Below are 26,005 nucleotides of genomic sequence, written 5' to 3' on the forward strand. Positions count from 1 at the left end.
TTTGCCTTTGTTGAGATGATCATATCATTATCTCCCTTAAACTGTCAATGACTGCACTGCTCTTCTGATGTTGATGCATTCCTTGGATAAACCCTACTGGAACTCATTATTATTCTTTCAGTAAGCTTCTGTGCTCAATTTGATAACATTCTGTTTTAAATTTTGGCATCTATGATCACAATTGAAACTGGCCTAAACACTTGTTTTCCTGTGCTTACCTTATCTGCTTCTGACATAAGGCTAACCTCATGAAATGAGAACAGTCTTCTGTCATTCTCTAAGCTTTGGAATAATTATCTGTCCTTGAAGGATCAGCAGAACTTGTTTGTAGAATCACCTAGATCTGGTGCCACTTTTTTGATGCAATTTTTTATTGAGATTCACATTTTTTGTTCCGATTCACCTGAAACTGAGATTCAATTTTTTGTTGAGATTCACCTGAAATTGTAAGAAATAATATAGAAACTTCTCTTGTACCCTTTACCCAATTTCCCCCAATGGTAACATTTTATAAAATTAAAGTAAACATCACAACAAAGATACTGACATTGATACAATCAACCATTCCTATTCAGATTTCCCCAGTTTTACCTGCATTCATTTGTGTTTATGTCTGTGTTCATTTAGTTCTATGCAATTTCATTATATGCATAGATTTGTGGATGCATAAATACAAAGTATATACCTTGGAGAAGGAAATGGCAACCTACTCCAATTCTTGCCTGGAGGATCCCATGGACAGAGGAGCCTGGCAGGCTACAGTCCGTGGGTCACAGGAGTCAAATGCGACTTCGCAACTAAGCCACGACTACCATCACATATATGAATAGATATATACAGATTTATTCAAGATAATCAGGGTTTTACTGTACAGCTTTTTAATTGAAGTTGATTTATACAGTCATCTATATACAGCTGTATATCAGAGTTTTTTCTATTATAAACATTTTCCAAGTTATAAACATTCTTCAGATCCACTTTTAATGGCTGTATGATATTTAATGTGTAACTCAGAATCTTTTGTTTAACCATTCCTCTAGTATTATACACTAAGGTTGTTTCTAGTTTTTTAACTATCATAAGTAAGGCTTCAATAAATACATTTACCCAGCTACAATTATTTCCTTTGGAGAGAGTTGTAGAGATGAAATTACTGGAGAAGCTTATCATGGGCCAGAAATAATCAATGACACATTCTCTCATATTGCCCACATTTACAGAAAAGGCTGAGCACAAGCATACTTCATTTCATGGTGTTTCAAAGATACCACATTTTTTAGAAATTAAGGGTTTGAGGCAACCCTGCCTCTCACAAGTCTATCTGTGCCATTTTCCAACCAGCATTTGCTCACTCTGTGGCTTTGTTTCACATTTTGAAAACTTTTTCATTATTACTGTATTTGTTATGGTGATCAGTGATCTTTGATGTTACTATTGTAATTGTTTGGGGGATGAATTTTGCCCATTTAAGACAACAAACTTAACAAATGCTGTATGTATTCTAACCACTCCACTGGCCAGCCGTTTCCTGTCTCTCTCCCTCTCCTTTGGCCTCCGTGCTCCCTGAGACACATGATATTGAAATTGGGCCAATTAGTAACCCTGCAGTGGCCTCTACATGTTCAAGTAAAAGGAAGAGTCTCTCACTTTAAATCAAAAGCTAGACGTGAGTAAGCTTAGTGAGGAAGGCATGTCTAGAGCTGAGAGAAGCCAAACCCAGGCCTTTTGTGCCCAACAGTTGCAGTTATGAATGCAAAGGAAAAGTTCTTGAAGGAAATGGAAGTGCTACTCAGGTGAACACACAAATTTGAACAAAGTAAAACAGCCTCATCACTGATATAGAAAAAGTTTAATGATCAAACCAGACATAACATTCCCTTAAGCCAAAGCTTAATCCAGAGCAAGGCCCTGACTCTCTTCAATTCTGAAAGATTGAGAGAAGTGAGGAAGCTGCAGAAGAAAAGGTTGTGGCTAGCACAGGTTGGTTCTTAAGGTTTAAGGAAAGAAACCATCTCTGTAACACAAAAGTACAAGATGAGAAGCAAGTGCTGATGTAGAATTTCCAGCAAGCCATTCAGAATATCTATTGAAAGTGAATATTCATGAAATATTCAGAATATTCATGAAAGTGGTGACACTAAACAGATTTTCAGTGTAGATGAAACAGCCTTCCATTGGAAGAGGATGTCATCGAGGACTTTCATAGCTACAGAGGAGAAGTCAATGCCTGACTTCCAAGTTCAAAGGACTCTCTTGTTAGGGGCTAATAAAGCTTGTGACTTGAAGTTGAAGTCAGTGTTCATTTATCATTCCAAAAATCCTAGGACCTTTAAGAATTATGCTAAATTTACTCTGCCTGTGCTCTGTCAAAGGAACAACAAAGCCTGGATGACAGCACCTCTGTTTACAACATGGTTTACTTAATATCTTAAGCCTACTGTTGAGACATACTGCTCAGAAAAAAAAAAAAAAAAAAGATTCCTTTCAAAACGTTACTGTTCACTAACAATGCACCTGGTGATTGCTGAGAGGAGAGATGAAGGCTGTTTTCATTTCTGCAAACACAACATTCATTTTGCAGCTCATGGATCATTTCAACTTTTACTATTTAAGAAATACGTTTCGTAAGGCTATCAATAGTGATTCTTCTAATGTATCTGGGCAAAGTAAACTGAAAACCTTCTGGAAAGGATTAACCATTCTAGATGCCATGAAGAACATCTGTGATTCATGGGAAGAATTAAAATATAAACATTCACAGGCATTTGGAAGAAACTGACTCCAACCCTTTGAGGGGATGACTTTGAGGGGTTCAAGACTTCAGGGGAGGAAGTAACTGCAGATGGGATGAAAATAGCAAGAGAACTAGATTAGAAGCACAGCCTGACAATGTAAATGAACTGCTGCAATCTCATGATAAAACTTCAATGGATGAGGAGTTGCTTCTCATGGATAAGCGAAGAAAGTGGTTTCTTGAGATGGAATCTACTCCCAAAGACGCGATGAATATCTTCATAGATCTTTTTGATCTTTCAAAGAGCTTTTTGAAATGAAAACAAAAGATTAGGATAGGACATAAACTAAGTTGATAAAGCAGCACCAAAGTATGAGAGGACTGACTCCAGTTTTGAAAGAAGTGCTACTGGGAGGAAAATTATCATATAGCACCAAATTCTACACAGAAATCATGAGAGAAAGAGTTCATCTATGTGGCAAACTTGATTGTTGTCTAATTTAAGAAACTGCCACAGCCACCCCAGCCCTTGGTAACCACCACCCTGATCAGTCAGCAGCCGTCAACATCAAGGCAAGACCATCCACCAGCAAAAAGATTAGAGTTTGCTGAAGCCTTGGATGATGGTTAGCATTTTTAGCAGTATTTTTGATTAAGATAATGTACACTTATTTTTTTTTTAACATAACAGAATACAGTATAGTATAAACATACTTTTATATGTGCTGGGAAACCAAATAATTCATGTGGTTTGCTTTATTGTGATATTTGCTTTATTGCAATACTTGCTTTATTGCGGTGGCCTGGAACCTAACCCACAGTATCTTGAGTATATCAATACAAAAATGTCCCCAATATCTCAGGGTAGAGCTAGGCCTCCCCAAGTCACAGAAAGAACCCAGCTATGAAAAACCATTCTATCATGCATATTCTGGGCTGCTCTCTGGACTTGAACTTATCAGATGAGCCCATATAGTTTGTCAAATCCCCACACTTTAGAAGCGGAAAACCAGGAATTAGAATATTAGTGACTAACCCACTCCAGTGTTCTTGCCCGGAGAATCCCAGGGACAGGGGAGCCTGGTAGACTGCCATCTATGGGGTCGCACAGAGTCGAACACGACTGAAGCGATTGAGCAGCAGCAGCAACATGTGACATAGAGTGTAGATATACTACTGTGCTAAAAGTTCCAATGTATTCTGTCTTACATAATCCTGAGACCCTATTTTAGGATATTCCACTTTACGGATGGGGAAGCTAAGCACAGAGAGGTTAAGAAACCTGCCCAAGGTGACACAGTAAGTGGATTCTAACCCAGGCACGTCTTAACTCCAATGCGCAGGCTCTGAGCCACTCTACCATCTGCTCATTTAGAGTCTTGTCTTCACAGCACTGACGCTGGGTTCCAGTGCTATAGAAAGAACCCATAGGGAAGGCAGTTAAAGGCCCGTCTCTGTAAATGAAGGTCAAGGCCAGAAACCAAAAGAGTAGCCTGAGATCCCTGCGGTGGTTTATGCTTCAAAAAGCCCTCCAAATTGCATCAACAAGTCATGCTGTCTTCCTTCTAGAATGAAAGTGAGTTCTATCACATTAACTGTATTAAAGCTATAATACACTGGCTTATATGAGAACATACATGGGAAAACACTAAACACTAGATCCTGAATATTTAGAGTGATGTATATAATCCCAGTACATGATGAATACCTAGCTCAAGTTAACTGATTACCACCAGCTAGTAGAAATGACTTGCTTTTCTGTAACATGAATAAGTTCCTTGCTCCAGTAATAGAATAGTAAGTATTTGGCAGGAGCTTAATAATCACTTATTGATTAGGTTAATCTTAACATTGCTCCAATTATACCCTGAAGCACATAGGAAAAGATAAATATTAAAGACAGAAAGTTCTTCTAGCTCACTTCATCATTTTATAGATGGGAAAGCTGAAGTCCCACAGGAATTATGATTGCTAATTACAGGTGTGCAAAACATCACTTTTGCCTTCAACATTATACATTTACTTTTATTGCCTTTATACTTAACAATAAATTGTACAAACATACAATTTTTAACATACTCTTTCTTGATAAGAACTTTTAAAAAATAATTTTCCTTTCACTGGGTATCTTGTTCTATGTGTCATTCTTACCATGAGACTAAACTCTATTAATTGTCCATTCTCCTTAAACATCTGTATTATTCATATTTAACATGCCTGTATAATCATAAGAAAATACAATAAACATCAAAAACGCTTTATAAAGGACACAACTGTATCTTTGTGACATTTCTCACAGAACAGATTCAACAGCAGAGGAGAGAAATGTGAAAACATATCTCATTTTTAATAACATTTTTCTATAGCTTGGAGTCTAAGACCATGCCCTGGCTCGCATAGCACTGACAGGTATACCAGTTGGCCTCACTCTGCTGATTCAAATGGAGAATTCTTCAATGACTTTAAGGCTTTCCCCCAGTCTCATCAACTCTTTAAGACACCAGAGGAAAAACAAACATACACCATCTATTTCAAGAATCCTTTCTTACTCAGAGCCAATTACCCCTCTAGGCAATCACCCCAGAAATTCTTCCATGCATTTCTACTCTGAAAGAATCAAAATGCCTCCTATCTCTACTCACAGCTCTCCAACATGCCTCACCTCCCATGCCATCTCATTTTAGATGCCCAGGGGCACCCAAGCACACGATGCCACTGTAACTCTCTCTTTCTGACCTGCTAGAAACTTGATCCAACTGAAGGATACCGACACAGACATGGAAGGAAGCGGGAATATACACGGATGGGAAGCACTGGATTCGTTCGTTCTTCACACCAACACTACAATGTTGATGAAACTGGAGGTCAAGAGAGTCAAAACTTGCAGCAAACTAGCCCAGGTCCTCCTCTGGGGCTGGGGGATTCAGTTGATTCCAGACCACACCGTCTTCAGGGGCCACAGCAAAGCTGAGCATCAGCAGGTCTAACAGACTCCAACTTCCCAGGCCATGGGCACCTGTGCTTAAATCAACAGGCGTTTACTGCAGGGGTCAAAGTTATGGCAACAAGGGCCCTCTCCTCAGACAGGGCCAATCTCCATGCCCCCAGAGGGCTCAGGGGCTTCAAGAACATCAAATATGGCTCTCTCATTTCATAGCCAAGAAAACAGAGCCCAAGAAAGAAAAAGAGTAAATACTATTATTTTCTGTACCTTAGGTACCATTCCCATGCTCCCTCATTTTACCCTCACAACAGTCCTGTTATAAAGGCATTCTCAGGTGCAATTTATATACACACATATGTATTTTTTTTAAGTGATTCAAATATTTAGTATCTTGTCCAAGTCCTAACAGGAAGTAAGCAGCAAAGTACCAACATCTCCCCATCCCAAATCCTTTGTCTCTATCCTGGCCCTCAGGGTCAGAGGTTCTTACCCGGGGGGAGCTTCAGGACTAATACAAAATAGCTTGTAAGAAGGGGTAAAGTGTATGACTGGACCTGTGGTTACCAACTGTGGCTACTTTATTAGCATCATCTGAGATGCTTCATAAAAATACAGATTACCCACCCCCTTTTAGGCTTCTGATTGTTAGAAGGCCCTGAAATCTTTATTTTTTACATACTTTCAGTGATTCGGATTGTCAGTCTGCCTTACAGAAAGAGAAAAAAATATGGCTAGATCAATCATAAAAGGCTCTCTGGGAGCGTGGGATATGAATCAACAGAATTCAAAAGGAGAAATACTGAAGAGGTAGCAATGTCCAGGGCACATTCATGAAAGTGAGGCCAGTGGGCAAGGGTTGGGAGGCGTGATGGAGAGTGATGGGCCGGGGTGGTGGCTAGCTGTGCTGTGCGCTCTGCTAACTGGTTTCAGTTGCGTCCAACTCTTTGCGACCCTATAGACTGTAGCCCACCAGGCTCTTCTGTCCATGGGACTTTCCAGGCAAGAATACTACAGTGGGCTGCCATGCCCTCCTCCAGGGGATCTTTCCAACCCAGGGATCGAACAAGGTCTCTTATGTCTCCTGCACTGGCAGCCAGGTTCTTTACCTCCAGTGCCACCTGGAAAGGCAGAGGTACTTAGACTCCATACCAGGATAACAAGGGAAACACAAAGTGGTACAGGATAAATCAAAGAGCAGGTGTTGTTTGATTTATCCTGTAAATAAATCCAACAGGATAAATGTTTGGGCCAGGAAGGGCGCTGACATGGCTGCTAACATGGGAAACACGCTGGCTTGTTCAGTTGCTAAGTCGTGTCTGACTCTTTGCGACCCCACAGGCTGTAGCCTGCCAGGCTCCTCTGTCCATGGGATTCCCCAGGCAAGAATACTGGAGTAGGTTGCCATTTCCTCCTCCAGGGGATCTTCCTGACCTAGGAAATGAACTGGAGTCTCTTACGCTGGCAGGTGGATTCTTTACCACTGAGCCACCAGGTCAGCTTTACATGTTGGCAAGGCCCCCCCCCTTTTTTTTTTTTCAAGAAAAACGTGAAAAGGAATGCTACCTGGATCACCAACATATGAGCTCCAAGAAGACAGAGGGGCTGCCTGGTTTGCTCACGCCTTTACGCCAAACACTTAGTAGATGCTGAATAAATATCATGGAATGAACAACATGTCGGTGCATTCAGTGGTCAACTGGTCACAAAATCAACAGCTATGAATACATCAGGCACCTGACTTCAAGATTCAAATCTGAAAGTCTAGAATTAAGATGAGGGTACTGGCAGAGGCGACTAAAAAAGAGTAGCTTGTTTTCTGCAAAAACAAGCCAGTTCTTCTTCATTACTTCTTGCTTTTCTCTAAAACTTTATTTGGCTTCTGGTACATGAAAGAATCAGGTGGTTTTGAAATACATGAATGTACCTTCGACAGTGGCATGAACAGCAGGTCTTCTGTCTTACGAAGAAGAAAATGATGGGCAAGACCTTCTGGTTTGAGTTTTGGCAATGGAGGAGAGACAATCTCGTGGGAATCTAAACTCAGATGACATTCCTCTTGTGACCCAAGATTCTTGCCAGCAGACAGCCCGATAGGACAGTGACTTAACCGGACTCCCTATAAACCTTAATGACAGAGCTGGCCAGGCTCTGTGTGGTTGGGTCAACCTTGGGCTTTGCCAACTTGAGTAGACTCCTGGTCCCTTAAGTTGGCCAGTGAGGTCACTGAGGGGGCTTCTGGAGACTTGAGGACTAGTTCTGCCCAGGAAAAAAAAACTAGATGATCTTTTGAAATCTTTTTCAAACTAGTGATTATTCAAGATGCCACGTGTGTAATCATGTTACACAGTCCCTCAAATGGCAAGCACCATCAAAATTACATGTTCCAGGTCCCAGAAGTAGGAGTTGGAAGGTGTACTCAGATTCCTCTGGACACCCATTCTTCCACAGGCCTGATCTTAATAAGATCTTTCCTTCCTAAGAGACATCTACCTACTGCTAAAATCCAACTAACAGAGAAAGAGCCCTTGTTCCTCTAAGATTCCCTAGCACGTATAATTAGCTACATTAGAGCAGCCAAAATTTATTTTTTCAAGGAACTGCAAAAGGTTATATGGTTCCAATTTAATTTTTCCTTCGAATGCAAACTTTCCAATGCCTGCCTTTCATAATACATGAGAGGTAATGCATGGGTCCAAATGATTTGACAGTTTCTTTTAATTTACACATATCTAAGCATGGGTATAAAATTCCACTAGTTCAAACACTTCCTTTTCTTAAACATATCTCCAGTTCACATTACGTGTTTATAGCAGTCTGCAATGTATTATTTCTAAAGATAAACAATCATGTAAAAAATTGATAGAAAAACAGCAGCATATCACTACTGCCACACTCCGTCAGTCTTTCTCCTCACATGGTCAGTAGGAAGTATAAATGCACGGCCATGACCAGGCTCTCCCTGCTGTCTCCAGCATGCAGAAACCAAGGGCCACTGGTTCCCTTCCACAGACAGATAGCCTTGAGCTTTAGTTGCTGAGAATCTCCTTTTCTTTTCCCCCTTGAACTTGGTATAAAACTCAAGAATGCACTGAGGACACTTTTCCTTCCAAAAAAAAGAGAGACTCTGAGTCCAGATGATCACTATTTCTAACTCCCTGGAAAACAGTTGCAGTTTTCCCATTAAAATGCAAAGTACTGGAAATAATGTACTAGAATGACTAAAATGTTGAAAAATGAAGTCTTTCATTTATGCGGCTACACTTGAAACAAATAGAGACTGAAAAGTAATTTAAATGAACTACTGGCCTTCCTGGGCTTTGAAACAGCTGCTTTTGAGAAAAACTGCCTCCCTTACAAAGACTCTCTGCCACAGTCTTCATTCATGCTACAGTTGACATTTTAAAAATCTCTAATCACCCTTTTGAATGATATTCCAATTCCTGAAAATGGTATCTACCACGGTGAAACACCTCATTTGGAAAGCATCCAATTCTGGCTGGAAATGAGAAACATTAGAACCCCAAAGATACAGAGTTGGGGCAGCGGGGAGGGTGTCACGGGAGAAGACAGGTATCCTTCAGCCAAAAAGCTTCCTTATGAATCACTGTTGGATTTAAGAAAAAACCCAGGGAGATACTCTTCCTGTAGAATCCTCAAATAGTAACACTTTCTAGCAAATCTCCAAACAGGACTCAGCAAAAAGGGACCTCCTTAGCCCAGCACAGCTTTTTACGCAGGCTTCGCTAGAAAACCTTTAGATAGAGTTCTCCCTTTGCCCTGTTTTGCAACAAGATGAACAATAATGATTTTCTGAAAGAAACAGAGAATGTCTCTTTTGGTGTGCAAAGAGCCAAAGTTCATAACTGGCTGGGAGACTACCAATCCCAACGGATAAAAACGATCGTATGCCAAAGAGAAATGCCGTTAAGGCTCGGAGCTCTACAGCCAGCCGGAGCACCCAAATGTGTTCAGTCTACGCTCTCCAATCTCCGCGTAATGTTTGGCGGCGACCTGCTAGCACACCCAGAGCCCCTCCGCACTGATGATAAATGCCACATCGGCTGCTCGATGCCAAAGAGGTTTCCCAATCCTAAATCGTATCAATTTAAAAGGAAAAAAAAAAAAAAAGGAGGGGGCCGGGAGAGAAGGGAAGAATAACACGCCAAAGGCGAGGGGGGAAAAAAACCTTACAAAACCACCCCTAAAGATGACATGATTTGTCTTGGAAGGGACGGTCCGATTTATTAGAAAATGGACACGTTGCTAAGTAGCCAAGGGAGGAGGTATGGGGAACGAGAGGAGGATAGAAACAGCTGTCCTCCCTACCCGAGGCCCCGGACCGCGCTGAGGCTGCAGACGGGCTCGCGGGTGTTTCGGGGTTCCACCCAGCCGGACAAAGCTCGGGGCGCCCAGGTAGGGGCCGCCAGGCACAAGGGCAAGCCCAGGAGGCATTTCCCTGTAGAGGGCGCTCGCTGGGCGTCGTAGGGAAACCAGCTCCAACCCTCGAGCCAGAGGAGGGGAAACCCAGTTCCCACCACCAAGGCCGGGGAGGGAGGCTGGGTTGCCCGCAGCCGAGCCGGAGAAGAGACTCCCCCGGGCCTGGGGGCACCCCGGCTGGGGTCCACGAGAGCGAGCGCGTCAGGCTGGAAGCTTCAGGCTGCGAGCGGCCAGGCGACCCGAGGCCGAGTGCAGTGCCATCCGCACCCCCGTCTCGCCCAGCTGCCGCGCTCGAACGCGATCCATACAGAGATGCCCTCCCGCCCCTGATGGCCCGCGAGCCCCCTGGATCCTCAAGCAGGGCGGGTCGGCAGAACTGGGAGTCCAGGGTCCGCACCCCGGCATTTTGGGGTGCATTTTCCACGCACTCCCCCCGTCCCCCCAGCAGGACCCAGGACTGCGCGCCTCCGCGGGTCGCGTTACCCCGTAGTGTCTGTGCTCCCTCGCCCCAGCCACTGGGAACATCAAACAAAAGAACTTTTTTGCAAACTTTCCTCTCCGGACACTTCGCGGGTTTCTTAAAAAGCTTAGCCCCATCTTCCTAGAACATGCATTCAATCCAGTAGGGAAGCTAGCGCGGGGGGCGGGGGGGGGGCGGTGCACGGAGGAAGGGACCCCCAAAGTTTCCAGGCCGTCCCCGAGTCTCGGGGAGCGCGTGGGGGGGACCACTTCCCTTGAAGCCCTATGCATGCTTCCTCTCTCCCGTCCCCCTTCCCCATCGGTCCTTCTCGGCCACGCAGCAAGACCCTCGGGAGGGTGAATAAGTTGGGAACGTCTTCAGCGGCCTCCGCGGTTCGACAAAACGGCAATACCTTCGCTCTCATCCCGGGGGACCTCGGGGTAACTTCAGCGAGAGGCGCTTTTCTGCGGGAAGGGAAAGGGGAGAAGGCGTGGAGCGCATTTATCCCTTAGATCCCCGGGGGATCCCCAGCTATACGTCTGGCAGTAGGGGACTTGGGGGGGGCATCCCCCAGGGGGCGCTCCCCGATTCTCCGCGGGGTCTGCGGACTCGGCTCGGCCTCCGCACCCTAAACGGCGCGCGCGCCCCCCGCCCAGCCCAACTCACCGACTCGGCGGACACGCAGGCCACCAAGACCCAGGTGAGCAGGATCCAAGCGCGTCGCATATTCCTCCGGGACCGGTGGCTCCCAGCCGCCCGCTTGCAACGAGGGAGAACACGAAGCTTCTCGCCCAGCGCCCGGCGCTGCTCGCGCAGAGCGATCAGGAGCAGAGCTGCCGCAGCGACCGCGGTTCGGGGGGCTCGAGGGGACTCGGGGGGCTCGGGGCTCCGGAGCGCCCGCTTCCTCCGGCTGCGCCCCGGGACCGCGGCGCCTTCTCACTTGTTGGCTCCTCCACTCCCGAGGCCGGATTGTGGCTCCGGGCGGGGGAGGCGGCTCGGAGGCTCTTGTTGCTCTGCTGTGGTTTTACTCCTCCGCGGACTCCTTCTCTGTGTCGCTGCTCCGTTTCTGATTTTTTTGAGGAATAAATTAGATGGCTTGGAATGTAGCTGCAGCTGAAGTTTGGGGGCAGAGCGGCGGGGGCGCGCGATCCGCGCGGCTGGAGCTCCCGGAGTATCTGGAGAGTAGCGCGTCCGAGCCGGGCTAGTGGCTCAGCCGCGGCGCCCCTCCTCCGCCTCCTCCTCCTCCCGCGCCGCCGCCTCCCTCCCCAGGTCCTCCTCCTCCTCCCTCCCTCCCTTCCTCCTCCCGCTCCCTCCCTCTTCCCTCCCCAGCCGGCTTCTCCGGACTCCTCCGGGCCGCCCGAGGAGAGGAGGCGGCAGTGTAACTCCCAGCGAAACCCGGGAGAAATTCCTCCCGGATTGGCAGCTCCGGGGACCAGTGGCCACAGGCGGCTCCGCGCCGCGGCTGCGCTGGGTCCGCTCGTCCTCAGTCCATGCTCTAGCGCTCTGCTACGCCTTCATTCTCTGGCTTCTTTCTCCCCTAGTCTCTCCCTCCTTTTCCTCTCCCCTCCTCCGTACTCCTTCTTCTCTATTTCCTTTTCACTTGCACTTTTCTGGAAGAACGATCGGTGAAAAACGAGATATGTATTTATTAATAGCTTTTCTGCCTGCGACAATTGGACTAGCGGTAAGAAACTGCTCGGGGTGGGGGGCGGGGGGCGGGAAGCCACGAAGTTTACAGATGCGTGCAAGCAGTGTGAAGTGTTTCTAAGTCTTCAGTTCATGAAAACTGTATTTAAAAGAGAAGACAGTCAATATAGTAAACGTATATTGAGTATTTCCCACTCTCCCTAACCACTTTCCCCCAAAAAAGGAAGTGGAGGAATACTTCCATAAATTAAAAATGCAACACTTTCAAAGCTTATAATTTCAACTAAAGACTTAAATACCTTTTTGCCTCACACAGTTTAAGCCCCTGAGGTATTTTATAGGCTCCATTTCAGCACAGAAATAGGAAGCTACAAATAGGGCAATTTGATGAGATTTGGATGGAGACCTTGAATAATTACCGATTTAAGAGAACTTTAAAGAAAAGAGGGATAAAGTAATTTCTAGTTTGCCAAAAATAGTATTATTTCCTGGATGGAAGTAATCGATCTGAAATATTTTGTTGTGAAGTCTTTTTTTCAATTCCGGGTCTATAGTACACTATACAACATGGCAAACACATAGTTCTTTCCTATTTCTAGCGTTATTTTTCCCTCTGACTTCTGAAGTGAATGAATTATGAAGCCATTCTGCTCCTAGAATGCCTGCTCTAGGAAACCAGGGAACTTTCTGTCTTGTTCACCACTGTATTCTCATTCCTGCTTCATAAAATACACAATAGATATTTCTTAGATAAACTTTGATCTAAAACTGCAAAAGTATCTGCCTGCCTGCACTGCAGGAGACACAAGAAATGCGTGTTCCATCCCTGGGTGGGGAAGATCCCTTGGAAGAGGAAATGGAAACCCACTCCAGTTTTCTTGGCTGAAACATCCCATGGACCCAGGAGCCTGGGGGGCTACAGCCCAAAGGGTCACAAAGAGTCAGACACGCCTGAGCACACACAGATACTAGACTGTGAAAAATTTTGAACTTGGAATAAATTAGACTCATGCTCTAAGTGAGAATTACAATGTCTTAGTAACATTTCATGGAAGAAATCTCAGAGAAAGAAATTTAGAGAACCGGAGGAAACGTTAAGAGAACTGAGTCTGAGATGTCCACTTCTTTGGTTTAAAAGTCCCAACTACCAGGCTCCTAACAGGCAAATCTAAAGTGTTGGCAGCCAAGAGGTAGTTTGGAAAAATGGAAGAGTGGACAGAACAGGAAAATATCAGGAGCCTGGGAGCTGTAACATCAGATGTTTCTGATTCCACAGAAACTGAACTGGTACCTGTGGGTCGATGTGGGACTGGGTCTTGCTTGGTTTTGGGGAGAATGAACTATGACGGTGTTTTAAGGTGGATTCTCTGTGGTTTGAACACAGCCGAACGTGGCCATTCCTACTTCTGCCAGGCTGCCAGTCCAAGGGCCACTGTCATCCTGTAACCTGGATGAAAGTATTCTGAGCTCCCCTCACCAATACCCTGTATCCCATCCCCTCTCGCCTCCACTCCCACCACCCCCCACAGAAAAGGGTCTGGCTAAGCATGCAGAGTCAGCAGCTTCCAAGTAGGGAGACTCAAACCCCAGTCTCTGGGTTTCAGAACCTGTGGGTTCCGTAGAATTCATCCATGGGTTGAAGAATTTCTTGAGATGGAGAGTTTCCAAAGGACAATGAACAATATAAGAGAAATGTCATCTCTATTCCCAAAAGAGACCCAGTCTGCTCTCCAGGCTTTGGGCAAGGCCACTCCCCCCATCTCCCCAACAGTTAAGAACCATATCAAATAAACTAGAATTTTAGTGAAAGGGGAAAAAGCACTTCTCGACTGGCTGTCACAGCTACTGATGTTTATTGGGTCATCCACCAAATGAGCATGGAGACTGCTCTCCGTTTCAGCTTAGGTAGACTGGTGAAAATGAATTAGCAGATGCATCTGTGAAAGGAATGCATCTCTGCAACTTGATGACATACCCAAAATCTCCTGGCATTTTTGAGACTCTGAGTGACTTGGTATTTTTTTAATAAATCATCTGTAGGAGAATTTATGTAATGAGATGGTACTGTTTTACGGTTTTCCAGTAGTCATGTATGGATGTGAGCATTGGACCATAAAGAAGGCTGAACACCGAAGAACTGAGGCCTTCAAGTTGTGGTGCTGGAGAAGACTCTTGAGCGTCCCTTGGACTGCAAGGAGATCAAACCAGTCAATCCTAAAGGAAGTCAACCCTGAACATTCATTGGAAGGACTGATGCTGAAGCTCCAAAACTTTGGCTACCTGATGCAAAGAGCCAACTCATTGGAAAAGACCCTGATGCTGGGAAAGAGTGAGGGCAAAAGGAGAAGGGGACAGCAGAGGATGAGATGGTTGGATGGCATCACCGACACAATGGACATGAATCTGAGCAAACTCCAGGAGATAGTGCAGGACAGGGAAGCCTGGCATGCTGCAGTCCATGGAGTTGCAAAGAGTCGGACACAACATCGTGACTGAACGACAGCAACTATTTTGAGAGTCACATAATATCAAGTACATGATAACAAATATTTAAGACTTGGTGCTTAAGTGCATGAACAGGTGTGGCCGAAAGGATAATCTGACCATGGGAAAATCACAGACTGTGAAAGCACTTACATAAGAGCTGGCTACAAAAAAATTCACCCTGCTGAGTGGGAGCAGGGTTGTCCCCAGTGTTAGACACATGTCTAAACTTGAAAATGGTGAAGACCTATGTCTTAGTTTATTTGAGCTGCTTTAAGAAAAGTGTCATAGACTAGGAGGCTTATAAACAATAAAAGTTTATTTCTCACACTTGGAGGCTGGAAGTCCAAGATCAAGGCGCTGGCAGCTGCAGTGTCTGGTGAGAAGAGGCTTCCTGGTTTAGAGACAGTTGTCTTTTCTCTGCGTCCTCATGTAGTAGCAGAGGTGCGAGATTCTCTGGAGCCTCTTGTAAGGGTGCAAGTCCTATCCATGCGAGCTATGCTCTCATTACCCAAGCACCTCCCCAAAAGCTGCACCACCTCGTACCATCACCTTGGAGATAAGGATTTCTTGGAAAGTGAAATTTGCTCAGTCCAACTCTTTGCGACGCCATGGACTGTAGCTTCCAGGCTTCTCTGTCCATGGAATTTTCCAGGCAAGAATACTGGAGTGGGTAGCTATTCCCTTCTCCATGGGATTTTCCCAACCCAGGAACTGAACATAGGTCTCCTGCATTGCAGGCAAATTCTTTGCCGTCTGAGCTGTCAGGGAAGCACACGTGGTGGGACACGATCACTCAATCTATGAGTTTGACTCTCACTACAGATAGTCACCTATCTGTGCTTTTACCTATTTGAAATATTTTTAAACTGATAACAGACTAAAATTCAGTAGAATTTGGTGCACTGTATCAAATACAGTATGTCTAGCTTGCGACGAGAGCCAGAGGCTCCTCTCTAACCTATGTTTTCAAGTCCTTATTTCAGGACTGTGCTTTGAGGGGCACAGCAAATACAATAGCAAAACCAATCACTTTTCAAATAGCTCCACTGATTGCTAAAAATAAATGCCCTTTCTCAAGAATCTCGAAAGAAAATATAACAAATAAACAATGCAGAGACTAAGGCTCAGAATCATAAAAAATAAAAATGAGAACCTATTTTGTATCTACGTATCTATCCTATGATAACTGTGGACTAGCAGGTGTTATTTTCCAGGGGGACCTGTCAGAGCAAGAAACTGCAGAGGAAAAAAAAAATGCTACCTGGTGGTTCTTCCACTCAGCATCCCCTGGAATGTTCCCAAGGCTCTGGGTTAGAAATCCATTTAGTAGCATCAGCCCTGACTAAATTCACCTAGAAAAGAATAGAACCTGAGACTATGACGAAATCTAGCCAGCCAGATATTACCAGTGCTAATAATGGCAAGTGAGTGGAGGCTGTGATGAATATCCACAGGCCATCCAAGAAAATCTATTCTTAGCCTCAGTCTTCACACTGTTCTCCTTGTTCACCTCTGTCCAGCCTTTGCCAGAGATGTTGGCTGATTTGAGTTTCATAATTTGAGTCTTTGCTAATGTTGAACAAAATGGTCTCATTTTGGGCAGCAGGACACAGGCAGGAAAGTCAAAATCGTAGAGTACATAAATCATCCCCTGAATAACACAGAAGGCAGAACACTCTTTTTGGCTTCCCTAGCCATGGAAGGGAAGTTATGACCAACCTAGACAGCATATTAAAAGCAGAGACATTACTTTGCCAACAAAGGTCCGTCTAGTCAAGGCTATGGTTTTTCCAGTGGTCATGTATGGATGTGAGAGTTGGACTGTGAAGAAAGCTGAGTGTTGAAGAATTGATGCTTTTGAACTGTGGTGTTGGAGAAGACTTGAGAGTCCCTTGGACTGCAAGGAGATCCAACTAGTCCATTCTGAAGGAGATCAGCCCTGGGATTTCTTTGGAAGGAATGATGCTAAAGCTGAAACTCCAGTACTTTGGCCACCTCATGTGAAGAGTTGACTCATTGGAAAATACTCAGATGCTGGGAGGGATTGGGGGCAGGAGGAGAAGGGGATGACAGAGGATGAGATGGCTGGATGGCATCACTGACTCGATGGACGTGAGTCTGAGTGAACTCCGGGAGTTGGTGATGGACAGGGAGGCCTGGCATGCTGCGATTCATGCGGTCGCAAAGAGTTGGACACAACTGAGCGACTGAACTGAACAGAATAGAATGGCATGGTTCTTGAAAGACTGGCAAAATTGGCATCCATTCATTTGACAAATATACGTGGGTCGCCTGCAAACACCTGGTCCTTGTGGGGTAGGCACATGAATTTTCTCAAAATATGTTACAGTAACACATTTTAAAATGAGAGTTGTCCTCGAGTCACAAGTCTGTGACAAGGTCCATGTCAAATTTCACCCTAAAATCAGATATGAAAATTTAAAGAAAACATTATTTATAGAATATATCATTCTTGGGCATCAAGCAACATTTTCCCAAGAGCTATATATGTGAAATTAGAACGGTTCCATAAAGGTATCTTCAAATTATTTGCACTGCACTTGTATTCCAGTTGGACAGGAATATCTAATGTTGGTTGATCTGATGTAAAATGGTATTCCTCTTGTTACTGCTGTCTGCATAGACTATTACTTTAACGGCAGCAAGCCCTACCGCCCCTCTCCCCCCACTATTCTTAGAGATCCATCTTCTCCAAGACCCTGGATGGGAACCCTACATACTATATACTAAAAAGCCCACATCCCCTTGCTCACAATTATGCAGACCAGGGCTAGATGTTGGAGAAGGCAATTTATTAGTGGGCCAGATTCACCTTTCAGATCATTTAAACTAGGGAACTTAGAGTCTAACTCAATTGTACATTGACCTGGGAGTTATCCAAAACCAGCAAGGGTTCTTGTGTGCTGAAACAGAAGGGGCTGATCTGCAGTCAAAAGAATAAAGCAGGTGAACAGAGAGGAGAGAATCAGAGAACATATGACTCCAGAATAACGTAAGATTCCTGATTTTTTTCCAGTTCCTTTCCTAGCTTCTTTTTGAGATCCAAATCAACTCGATTCCTTTGGGATCTACAAAATACTCTGGTAAAGTCAAGTCTTTAAGGTAAAATCCTCATTTTTCCTTAGCTAGTTTTAGAGGATTTCTGTTCCTGGTAAACAAATGATCTCAGACAAAGACAGAGCTGAAAATGAGAGTTTCGACTATGTTTCCTTCACTTGGAATAGAATGGAATCCTTGCCATTTACTGCTTTATACATACATGAGTAAAGAACAGGTTTCATGAAGACAACCTACCATAAAAGTTATTTAGATTTTCAAAAAAAAAAAAATTAGGAAAAAGGTATTTACATCATTGAGTTACCTAGAGTTAGGTATGTTAAATATTCTGACAGCAGAATAGAATACATATTTCTTTGAATAGAATAGTATCAATATTGGGACCACCTGCAGGCTAATACTGGCAATTGCTTCATTGAACATATTTCTAAAAGGTCTAGCTGGCAAAGTGCACAAACATCCAGGTGTGAAACGTTACCAAATTCTTTCAGGTAGTGAAATGTGAAACAGGCAGTGTGGTCACGCCTGGGTGAGCTGTTAACTCACTCAGGTGACAGAATCTTGCATTTTATACCTGCTGTTAGTACACTGCAGTGAATAATAGCTCAGAGTTTGGCAACACACAGACTGGAGTTTGACTCATAATTCCACCCTTTATTGTGCTCTAAGAGGCCTTGACACCCAACAGCCTATTGACTCTTAAGTCTCAGTTTCCTCATCTGTAGATTGGAAATAGTCAGGTTAATGTGTGGAATCTGTGAGCTCATGCATCAAAGCAGTTATTGAGTTATTTTGTACATAGTTTCCAATAAATGCCCTTGTCATTATTAGTGTTTCCTCTGTCTGAAATAACCTATCTGTTCTCCCAGTTCTCTGGCTAATTCTTACTTGACCGTTCTGTGTCAGTTTAGAAGTGTCCCCACTGGCAAACATTTGAAGGCTTACTGTGTGTCACAACACCTCCTCCAGGTAGCCTTCCCTGATCCCCCTCAACCGAATAAAGAGACCTTTAAGACACTTAATTCTCACCTGTTAATTATAACCTAGGATACAATATTTGAATATTAATTAAAATTTGCTCATATAAATATGTTCTGTTGTGTCTAAAAGTACAAAACAAACAACAAAAAAAATAGCGTCAGTAAGGGCATAGTAAACAAGAAAACCCAGCATTCTACCTTTAGAAAAATGTGCACCATAACAAATTTAAACCTATATAAAAACTTAGAGAGGGAGTGTAAAAATTTTAAATTGTAAATTCTAAAGAAGTAAAGAGAATTGAATTGTTAAACAAAAAACCCTTACTCTTTTGAATTCAGATAGAAATAAGCAAAATGTTTCTGGGAAGGAAAAAATACACTGTATCATAATGTCAAAATTCAGTATGTCTAATGTTTGCTCTTTTTTTTTTTGTAGCTGTTAGCAGTGCCCCCAACACAAAGGAAGAGACATTCTCTGCAGATTTCACTCCAGTGTTGCATTGTGAAAGCACCTCTTGCCACCTGCTCACTCATCACACCCCAACACCAACAGCCCAAGGTGACTTATGTGAACAGCCCAGTCTGAATGTCTTCCTTTCCCTCCCAACTCGTATAACCCTATATAGAAACATACACAAATACGTGACACACACGTAAGTATTTGGTTAATTTTGTTCTTACTTGTTTTGCAAAAAAGATAACATTAAACACCTCCTTCATCTTCTAGAAATTCCTCCAAGTCACTTGACAGAACTTTCACTCATTTTTTTTTTAATGGCTGCATATTTCCTTTGGTATGGGTATTTCACACTTGATTCAGTCATTTCCCTGTAATAAGGCATTCAGTCTGTTTCCAGTGGTTTCCTAAAAACAATCTTACAGGAAATACCATTTATATATTTCCTTAATTCATGATGATTTTCTTTCTGGAGGCTAGATTCCTAAGAGTGGGACTGTTGGGTTGGAAAGTATAAATATTTTTAATTTTATGAGATGTTGTTTGACAGTTTCACAACAGAAAGTTTTCACATTTCCGCCAGGGATGTTTCAGAGCATGCTTTTTCTTTCTCCACGTTGCAGCCAGCAATAGATGTTAACTTTCATCTTGGCCATTTAATAAGTAGGAAATGACAGCTTATTGCTAGTGTTATGTGCATATTCCTGAGTACTAGTACTAGTACTTTAGGCAGAGAAGGCAATGGCCCCCCACTCCAGAGCTCTTGCCTGGAAAATCCTATGGACGGAGGAGCCTGGTAGGCTGCAGTCCATGGGGTCGCTAAAAGTCAGATACGACTGAGCGACTTCACTTTACTTTTCACTTTTATGCATTGGAGAAGGAAATGGCAACCCACTCCAGTGTTCTTGCCTGGAGAATCCCAGGGACGGGGCAGCCTGGTGGGCTGCCGTCTATGGCGTAGCACAGAGTCGGACACGACTGAAGCAACTTAGCAATACTTTAGGGCATCTTTTTTTTTTTTAAGGTTTGGTTTTTTGTTGTTTTTTTTTTTGGTGTTGACCATTTTTAAAGTCTTTGTTGAACTTGTTACAATCTTGTTTCTTTTTTTTTGTCCTCAAGGCATGTGGGATTTTAGCTCCCTGCTGCTGCTGCTGATACTGCTGCTAAGTCTCTTCAGTCGTGTCTGACTGTGCGACCCCATAGACGGCAGCCCACCAGGCTCCTCCGTCCCTGGGATTCTCCAGGCAAGAACACTGGAGTGGGTTGCCATTTCCTTCTCCAATGCATGAAAGTGAAAAGTGAAAGTGAAGTCACTTAGTCATGTCCAACTCTTAGCGACCCCATGGACTGCAGCCTACCAGGCTCCTCTGTCCATGGGATTTTCCAGGCAAGAGCTCTGGAGTGGGGTGCCATTGCCTTCTCCATTTAGCTCCCTGACCAGGGATCAAACTTGCACCCCCTCCATTGGAAGGCAAAGTCTTAACCACTGACCACCAGGGAAGTCGCTAAAGCATTGTTTGTATTTGTTATATTTGGAGTTGGTCTTATGTATATTATCTGTTTGTATCCTTTTCCCATTTTTCTACATGGTAACATGCTTTTTTTCTTACATGAGCTCTTGCATAATTGCTCTAAATACATCAGTCTACAACTGTGGTATTAATCCATCTTACATATATTTTTATATATACTATAATCTATTTTCAATTAACTATCCCAACAACTGATTTGTCTGTTTCCATGTCATACCATAATCATTTGACTACCTTGATAATACAGTGCCTTCTGATATTTCCAAAACCAATCTTCCTACTCTCTAACTACACATTGTTTTCTTTTTTTTCCATACTTTTCTTGGATATCTTTGGGTGTTTTTTCATCCATATAAATTCTAAGAATATTTTAGACAGTTAAACCATTTTAGAATTCCATTTGGGATTGAACTAAATTTATTATTGCCTTTGAGACAATTAATGTTTTTATGATATTAAGTTATTTCAAACCAGAAAGTTTTATATTCAACTTTGTTAAGATCTTTCCATTTTTGATAAGATTTTATAGTTTCTTATAGATCCTTATAGATCATGTGAGCTTCTTTTTATAGATAGTCCCATATTAATATATATTTTAGCACTGTTATAGTGTTTCTCCTATTTCATCTAGGAAGTTATTGCTAGAGGAAAATTGCTTTATCTTACATTTTGTATACTACCATCTTTTAAAATTCTTTCAGTTCAGTTCAGTTCAGTCTTAGTTACTCTCATATCTTTTTAATAGAGTCTCTTGGATTTCGAGGCATACAATTATATCATCAGCAAAAAGTGTGGTTTTATTATCTTTTCTAATATTTATGCCAGTTATTTAACAACAGAAGTTATAAACAATGAGGGTGATAACAAGGCATTCCAATCTAGCTCCTGATTTTAAGGAAAATAATTTAGTGTATCTTAGCATTTAATATAATACTTGTGGTTGGTTTGCAGGTAGTTTTTAGCAGATGAAATGTTTCATTACTTATTATGAGTTTTTATTAGGAATAGTTGTTGAATTTGATGAAAGCCCTTCTGTTCCAAGATTTATTGCTAAGAATCTATGGGTTCTGTCCTTTAGCTAGTTGATGTAATAAATTGTGCTGATGTTCCCTGAGAGTGAGTTTTTTTTTTTTAATAGCAAGCCACTTCCACATTCCTTTAACAAAACTTATTGCTTTTAGTCTATCAGTTTTTGAGAACTTGCTATTATTTGCTAATACAGATCTTTCTCAGCTTATGATAGGGCTATGTGCTGATAAAACCACTGTAAATTGAAAATGTCATAAGTCAAAAATGTATTTAATACACTTAGCTTACTGAACATAACAGTTTAGCTTTGTTTACCTTAAGCATGCTCAAACACTTACATTAGCCTACAGTTGGGCAAAATCATCTAAACACAAAGCCTATATTATAAATAATACATTTTAGATCTTAGCAGTGATTATTTTTCACCTTCTTATTTTTTTATTAGGAAATCATATTTTTAGTATTAATTTTTATTATTTATTTGCAGATGCATTTGAGCTCTTTAAGTGCACTTATTTTTTTTTAACTTGTATTTTCATCTGTCTTCTCAGGTGAATTTTCTTCTCAGTTTTATTTTCAGGTGTGAGATATAATGTATTTTCCTCACTCAGGCTACAAAAAGTTCATTAATGACCCAGATAACCATGATGGTGTGATCACTCACCTAGAACCAGACATCCAAGAATGTGCAGTCAAGTGGGCCTTAGGAAGCATTACTACAAACAAAGCTAGTAGAGGTGCTGGAATTCCAGCTGAGCTATTTCAAATCCTAAAAGATGATACTATTAAAGTGTTGCACTCAGTGGGTCTGCAAATTTGGAAAATTCAGCAGTGGCCACAGGACTAGAAAATGTCACTTTTCATTCCAATCCCAAAGAAAAGCAATGCTAAAGAATGCTCAAACTACCGTACAATTGTACTCATTTCACATGCTAGCAAAGTAATGCTCAAAATCCTTCAAACTAGGCTTCAACAGTACATGAACTGAGAACTTTCAGATGTACAAGCTGGATTTAGAAAAGGCAGAAGAACCAGAGGTCAAATTGCTAACATTTTTTGGATCATGGAGAAAGCAAGGGAATTCCAGAAAGACATCTACTTTTGCTTCATTGACTATGCTAAAGCCTTTGACTGTATGGGTCACAACAAACTCTGGAAAATTCTTAAAGAGATAGGAATATCAGACCATCTGAATTGTCTCCTGAGAAATCTGTATGCAGATCAAGAAACAATGGTTTGAACCAGACATGAAACAGCAGACTTATTCAAAATTGGGGAAAGAGTACAACAAGGCTGTATATTGTCACCCTGCTTATTTAACTTCTCTGCAGAGTGTATCATGTGAAATGCCAGGGTGGATGAATCACAGGCTGGAATCAAGACTTCCGGGAGAAATATCAACAACCTCAGATATGCAGATGATACCACACTAATGGCAGAAAGTGAAGAAAAACTAAAGAGCTTCTTGATGAAGGTGAAAGAGGAGAGTGAAAAAGCCGGCTTAAAACTTAATATCAAAAAACTAAGACACTGGCACCCTATCCCATCCCTTCATGGCACATCAGTTCAGTTCAATTCAGTCGCTCAGTCGTGTCCGACTCATTGCGACCCCATGAATCACAGCACGCCAGGCCTCCCTGTCCATCATCAACTCCCGGAGTTCACTCAGACTCGCGTCCATGGAGTCGGTGATGCCATCGAGCCATCTCATCCTTGGTCATCCCCTTCTCCTCCTGCCCCCAATCCCTCCCAGCATCAAAGTCTTTTCCAATGAGTCGAGGGGAAAAAATGGAAGGGGAAAAGAAAAGCCCATGGTTTTATTTTCTTGGGCTCCAAAATCACTGTGGATGGACCCTCCTAAGCTATCTTGTATTTTATTTTTAATATTTACTTATCTGTTTATTTATCTGTCTGCCCTTGGGTCTCAGTTGTGGCACACGGGATCTTTGCTGTGTCATGAGGGATCTTCTGTTGCAGTAACAAATTGTCTAGTTGTTGCGTGTGGGCTTAGTTGCTCCACCACACGTGGGGTTTTAATTCCCTCACCAGGGATAGGACCTGTAAGTCCTGCATTGCAAGGTGAATTCTTAGCCACTGGAGCACCAGGGAAGTCTCTCTTTCTTTATTTTTGTGTGCATGCACAGTGGCTCAGGCGTGTCTGACTCTTTGCAACCCCTGGGCTATAGTCCGCCAGGCTCCTCTGTCCATGGATTTTCCAGGCAAAATACTGGCGTGGGTTACTATTTCCTACTCCAAGGGATCTTCCCAACCCAGGGATCAAACCTGCATCTACTCCATCTCCTGCATTGGCAAGAGGATTCTTTTACCACTGAGCCACCTGGGAAGCCCTATCTTTTATATTTTCTGAAATGAAATACACTACTGAAATTATGACAGAGTAGCTAGAATGGGCTATGGAGGCAGACAGATCTAGGATTTGAAACCCATTTAGTGAGACCAGAGAAGGTTTAAAGAGCAAGTGTTCTTTGCAAGGTGAACATCTCAGGGAAAACTTCATGCAAACCACGAAATGTCTTCATATAACAGACTAGAAACTGTGATTCTGAGAGTTTCCCTCATTTGCTCAAATTGACTCAGCTTTTAAGTTTTAGAGGCAGGATTCCCAGACCAGCATGTCTAGAACTTTTTTTTAATCTTCTGAAATTTCTTCCATAAATTCTTCTTAGTCAGGAATTGGAAACACTAGTTACTTGCTAGCTGTTTAAAGGCTTAAGCAAAAATTTATAAATATTTCACTGAGGAAGTTTCCAGTTTTGTTTTCTATTGTACATTTTGGTTTTCTTATTTGCAGATTTTGTAAACTATTTTTTAATACCGACTGTCAAATGACTTGTATTGTCATTAGAGAACGTAAATAGAAGATTTTTATGTGTAGCAAGCTAAAGAAGACTCGAGGTGTGGACTCAGCACCTTCTTACTAGGTGATGTTTATCTTCTTCTCTAGATGCATTGTGAATGCTCTCCTGGAGAACCAGATGCAGCTGGGGTTACTGTGCTTTAAAATGAGACATAAAAGGACATTTGAAGGTTCTAGAGGAAAGTAGCAAAAATGCCTGCAGATTTAGGAGCTATCTAATTAGGAGAGATTAAATGAAATAGTCAAGCTCAGACAAGATTAAGGATAATAGGAAAGTGATTGATGCTTATAGAGTAATGAGAATTATCTTGGAGAGATACTCACCCATCAAATCCTAGACTTGGAACTAAGAGCATCACTTAGTTTTGAAGGAAATAGTTTTAGGACAGATGAGAGAGAACTAATGATGAACTTTTAGATTTTTCTTTTTGTTTTTGCTATAACATTTTATTATACAAAATTTCAACATACATAAAAGTAAGAAAAATCACATATTAGAGATCTTTTGCCCAAATATGGCTTAGACTGAAAATAGATTCTGGAATCTATTTTTATAATGCACAGATTCTAGAATCATTTTTATAATGCACAAATAATGACTGAATGTTGGATTTTTTTAAAGGGTTTAGGATTTTTAGAATTTAAATTTTGAGGTAGATATTACAGAAGATATCAATAAGAAACTTTGTGGGTAGTGAGCCTAAGTTTGACATGAGAAGGAAAACATTGGGTAGAAGGAAAGGTCACAAGTGTCCCAGAAAAATATCCTGACAACTGAGAGGAAAAAAAAAACTTAGAGCAGTTGGGATGTGACAGCTTTGCAAAAGCATGAGAAATTAGATCTCTGAGCTGTGACTATAAGTCATAATTCAATTTCCTTTGCAACACTATAAAAAATTCAAAGTTTTATAAAAACAGAATGAAAGCTTATAAGAATCAAGTCATGTCACCTCTCCTTCTGACCAGAATGGAGTCACTGCTACTGGGTTTGCTCCCCTCTCCATCATAAACAACTATAAATTTGGGCGAAACAAATGAGGTTGCTGTTTCAAAGCATTGCCTAACGGGAAGTACGGGACTGTGGTTCTTGAGAGCAGGGAAATACACAAAGGATGTCTATGGCTACCCTAGTTTTCTTCCTGGGGTAAATTTTTGGCCTATAGTTCAGGAAGGGAAAGCCCAATAACAGTCTGGCTGAGTTGAGGAGGAGGGATGAAAGACTGGGGCAGCAGAAGGTTGAATTTGTGAGCAGAGTCCTGGAAAGGAAGTAGCTAGGCAAAGGTGACCCCGGAGCTCTGGTGGGGATGCATCATACGTGCTTGGAGAGGGCTAGCAGCCTAGT

The 26,005-nt window shown here is 42.5% G+C and overlaps 1 protein-coding gene and 1 long non-coding RNA gene across 2 annotated transcripts in view; one reads left to right on the top strand and one right to left on the bottom strand.

Annotated features, from left to right (window-relative positions):
* Positions 1-11,800, bottom strand: part of SDC2 (syndecan 2) — a 128,671-nt gene extending 116,871 nt beyond the window's left edge. The window contains exon 1 of the mRNA XM_040261033.1: positions 11,242-11,800. Coding sequence (XP_040116967.1) covers positions 11,242-11,301 — 60 coding nt within the window. The 5' untranslated portion in view covers positions 11,302-11,800. The remainder of the gene's footprint in view (positions 1-11,241) is intronic.
* A 260-nt stretch (positions 11,801-12,060) lies between these two features.
* On the top strand, positions 12,061-21,872 carry LOC120878461. Its single transcript, XR_005724549.1, has 3 exons — positions 12,061-12,259; positions 19,204-19,420; positions 20,344-21,872. It is a non-coding gene; the product is annotated as an uncharacterized LOC120878461 (long non-coding RNA).
* The last annotated feature ends 4,133 nt before the right edge of the window (positions 21,873-26,005 follow it).

Source organism: Oryx dammah, unplaced genomic scaffold (genome assembly GCF_014754425.2).
Source record: "Oryx dammah isolate SB20612 unplaced genomic scaffold, SCBI_Odam_1.1 HiC_scaffold_19, whole genome shotgun sequence".
Lineage (NCBI taxonomy): Eukaryota > Metazoa > Chordata > Mammalia > Artiodactyla > Bovidae > Oryx > Oryx dammah.